Source organism: Sinocyclocheilus rhinocerous, unplaced genomic scaffold, assembly GCF_001515625.1.
Source record: "Sinocyclocheilus rhinocerous isolate Xijiao unplaced genomic scaffold, SAMN03320098_v1.1 scaffold2875, whole genome shotgun sequence".
Lineage (NCBI taxonomy): Eukaryota > Metazoa > Chordata > Actinopteri > Cypriniformes > Cyprinidae > Sinocyclocheilus > Sinocyclocheilus rhinocerous.
In genome coordinates, this window is record NW_015634030.1 from 46,485 (window position 1) to 50,646 (window position 4,162).

General features: G+C 35.8%; 1 protein-coding gene across 1 annotated transcript in view; it reads left to right on the forward strand.

Moving 5' to 3' along the window:
* The window catches only part of LOC107745277 (receptor-type tyrosine-protein phosphatase O-like), a 45,402-nt gene that overhangs the window by 19,423 nt on the left and 21,817 nt on the right, over nucleotides 1-4,162 (forward strand). The window contains exons 3-6 of the mRNA XM_016559125.1: nucleotides 590-745; nucleotides 1,919-2,071; nucleotides 2,409-2,846; nucleotides 3,707-3,816. Coding sequence (XP_016414611.1) covers nucleotides 590-745; nucleotides 1,919-2,071; nucleotides 2,409-2,846; nucleotides 3,707-3,816 — 857 coding nt within the window. The remainder of the gene's footprint in view (nucleotides 1-589; nucleotides 746-1,918; nucleotides 2,072-2,408; nucleotides 2,847-3,706; nucleotides 3,817-4,162) is intronic.

Sequence of the window (4,162 nt, forward strand, 5' to 3'; positions counted from 1 at the left end):
ATTTATAAATATGTTATTAAATAAAAATAAATTAAAATAGGCAGTAATAATTAATAAATGTAAATAAAGTAATGATATATACACTAATAAATAAAAAATATTAAATACATAAAAATAGGCAGTAATAAGTAATAAATAAAACATTTATAAATACATAAATAAATAAAAATAAAATATTTATAAATGAATAAATAAAAATAATAAATACATTCAATATAATAACTAATAAAACAGTTTGCAGTAGTAAATAGTATACAAAAATAAAACGTATAAATAAATAATTAAAAAATAAGCATTTTATATTTAAAAAATGGACATTCGTTTTAATTAATTAAAAAAAAAAGTTAGAAGTAAGAATCAGCTAAGTTGTGGTGCTGTTGCTGTGGTATAAACTGACTTACATCATGATATAGTAGTATTTTAGTCAGACTTAGTCAGACCACTTTTATCCACTTTTAACTATTTTGTTTTCAGTAACAGTTTTAAGTCAGAAGAGAGTGTCTTCATTCTCATTACAACAAAATGTCATTGATTTTTCAGTCTCCTGTTTCTCCAGTCTGATATATCAGTGAACTGTGTGTGTGTTCAGAGCCTCTTCCTCTAGACAGCGTTGAGATCTCTGATTACGGTCCGGCTCCAGAGACCGGCGTGGTGTTTCAGATCCGTTCTCCAGACAGGAACATCTACACGAGAGTAAACATCAGCTACATGGAGGGCCGTCAGCCACGCTACATGCTGTATAAAGGTTTCTGTGTGTGTGTGTTATACCTGTGTTACGTGTGTGTGTGTGTTTCTGTGTGTGTTACGTGTGTGTTACGCGTATGTGTTTCTGCGTGTGTTACATGTGTGTGTGTGTGTTACGTGTGTGTGTGTGTGTGTTACGTGTGTCTGTGTGTTACTCGTGTGAGTTTTTGTGTGTTATGCGTGTGTTTCTGTGTTATGCGTGTGTTACGCATGTGTTATGTCTGTGTGTTTCTGCGTGTTATGCGTGTTCTGCGTTTGTGTTACCCGCGCGTTACACATGTGTTTCTGTGTTACGCATGTGTTATGTGTGTGTGTGTGTTATGCGTGTTCCGTGTTTGTGTTACCTGTGTGTTACACGTGTGTTTTTGGGTGTGTTATGCATGTATTTCTACGTATTACGCGTATGTGTTTCTGTGTTACTCGTGTTTTTCTTCGTGTTCCGCATGTATATGTCTGTGTGTTTCTGCGTGTTATGCATGTTCCGCATTTGTGTTACCTGCGTGTTACGCATGTGTGTTTCTGCGTGTTACTCGTGTGAGTTTTTGTGTGTGTTATGCGTGTGTTTCTGCGTATTACGCGTATGTGTTTCTGTGTTACGCGTGTGTTTCTGCGTGTTACACATGTGTTATGTCTGTGTGTTTCTGTGTGTTATGCATGCTCAGCGTTTGTGTTACCCGCGTGTTACACATGTGTGTTTCTGCATGTTACTCGTGTGCGTTTTTGTGTGTGTTATGCGTGTGTTTCTGCATATTACGCATATGTGTTTCTGTGTTACGCGTGTGTTTCTGTGTTACACATGTGTTATGTCTGTGTTTCTGCGTGTTATGCATGTTAAGCATTTGTGTTACCCGCGTGTTACGCATGTGTGTTTCTGCGTGTTACGCATGTGTTATGTGTGTGTGTTTCTGCATGTTATGCATGTTCCGCATTTGTTGCCCGCGTGTTACGCATGTGTTTTATAGTGTGTTACATGTGTGTTACTTATGTGAGTTTTTGTGTGTGTTATGCATGTGTTTCTGCATATTACGCGTGTGTGATTCTGCGTGTTACGCACATGTTACGCATGTGTGTTTCTATGTGTGTTACGTGTGTGTGTTTCTGTTTGTTGCGCACATGTGTTACGTGTGTGTGTGTGTTCGTCACGGCTGAACTCGGACTCTCTCTATCTCTGCAGATTTCTTCAAAGGGAAGACAGTGTTCAAGCACTGGCTGTCGGGCACGTGTTACACCAACATCAGCTTCCAGCTGGTCTCAGAGGCCACGGTCAACAGGAGCACGCTGGTGAGCCGCAGCGACGTTACCCATGAGCCCCTGCGCCACCGCACCGGTACGACTCATTCAGGCTCTTCTGTCAGCCGTCATGTGATCATAAGCTCTAAATTCACCTTTAAATGACCTTTAATTAGCGCTGGAACGACTGAACGAGGTTAGAGCTGGAGCAGGCAGTGCACGAGCCTCGTTAATTATTGATGGAAACCCTCCAGATTCACTAATTAATGAAACCTGTCAGCAGTTTGAGTGCATTTCACCCTGAAATCAAAGGAAATGTTAAGAATATTTTACTTTGCAGGAAGAAAATCCTGTTTTTAGGATCATTTATATTTTTATAATTTTGGTTAAATATGATAAATGGTGTTTGTTCTGTGTGTTAATTTCACGTCCAGTCCCGAATCCTCCTCTCAACGTGTCGCTCAAAATCATCCACCTCAGCAGCCGAGGAGCATCTGAATCTGACCTGCACGCGGCTGTTCTGAAGGCTTCCCACAATGCATCAGTCCTTCGGCGGGCACGTGACATTCCTGCGGCTGAAGAACAGGAAGAGGAAGTGAACGGCGAAGAGATGAGCGTCACACAGATGCCACTGAACGAGTCCGTCACCATCTACACCATCCCGTCGGCTCTGCCCACAGCGGAGGAGGAGTTTGTGAACGCACTGATGCCAGAATATGAGGACTCTAATGAGCCAGGGTCAGCGATGGACGTGACCTTCGAAGCCAATGTGATGCCCACACCGCTGCCGCCCATCCTGCTGGAGCTGCGCTGGTTACCGCCGCGGCCGCCCACCGCGTTCGATGGATTCAACATCTACATCTACCGCGATGGTGAGAATCATCACGTGTTTTACACAGCAAAAAACAATTATGTTTGTGTAAACCCTTTGTAAATTCATTTCTGTGTTTATTTCTTGTTGTTTGACCAGGAAACTCCACCAAAACAGCCAGCGATAATAGGCAGTAATAATTAATCAATTGAACAAAACATTTATAAATACTTGAATAAATAATAAATGAATTAAAAATAGGGGGTAATCGTTAATAAATCAAAATAAAACATATTTAAATAAATTAATAAATAAAATAATAAACAATAAATTAATTAAAATAGGCAGTAATAATTAATAAATCAAAATAAGAGAGTTATAAATGAATTAATAAATAAAAATATCAAATTAATTAAAATAGACAGCAATAATTAATTAATAAAAATAAAACATTTATACAAAAATTAGTAAATACATTTAAATAAGCAGTAATCATTAATTAAATAAAAATAATAGAATTATTAATTAATTAATAAATAAAATAACAAAAATAAAAATAGGCTGTAATAATTTATAAATCAAAATAAAACAGTTATAAATAAATAAACAAATAAAAATAATGAATAAATTAAAACAGCAGTAATAATTAATCAATAAAAATAAAACTTCATAAATAAATTCTCAATAATAAAGTAATTAAAATAGGCAATAATAATTAATACATCACAATTAAACCGTTATAAATGAACTAATAAATAAAAAATAATTAATACATTTCAAAAAGCAGTAATAAGGCAGTAATAATTAATATATCAAAATTAAACAGTTTTAAATAATAAATAAATTTAAAAAGGCAGTAATAAAAATAAGTCAAATCTTTGTAAATTCATTTCTCTGTTCTTTTCCTCGTGGTTTGAGCAGGAAACTCCACCGAAACGGCGACGGTGGATGAGAACACGCACGAGTTCTTCACCGAGCAGTCAAATAAAATGGACCGAAAATTTGCCTGTCGAATATTATACGTCGTATTTGTAAACAGATTGAATATTTTGGAAGTGAATTCTGGAAGGTGAATATGAATTAGTGAATTTTTAATTAATTAAATGTGTGTGAAATATTTAGAATTGAAATATTCACATCTTAAATAAACAACTATGTTACATTTCAGGACCTAAAAATGCAAGCGCTGTTAATGCAATGCATCTTTTTTTCAGTTCGTGTGTTTAACGTTTTTTTTGTTTCAAAGACATATGGCATTCTTTTTCTTCCATACAAATATATTACAAAAAAATATATATACAGTGGGTACGGAAAGTATTCAGACCCCCTTAAATTTTTCACTCTTTGTTATATTGCAGCCATTTGCTAAAATCATTT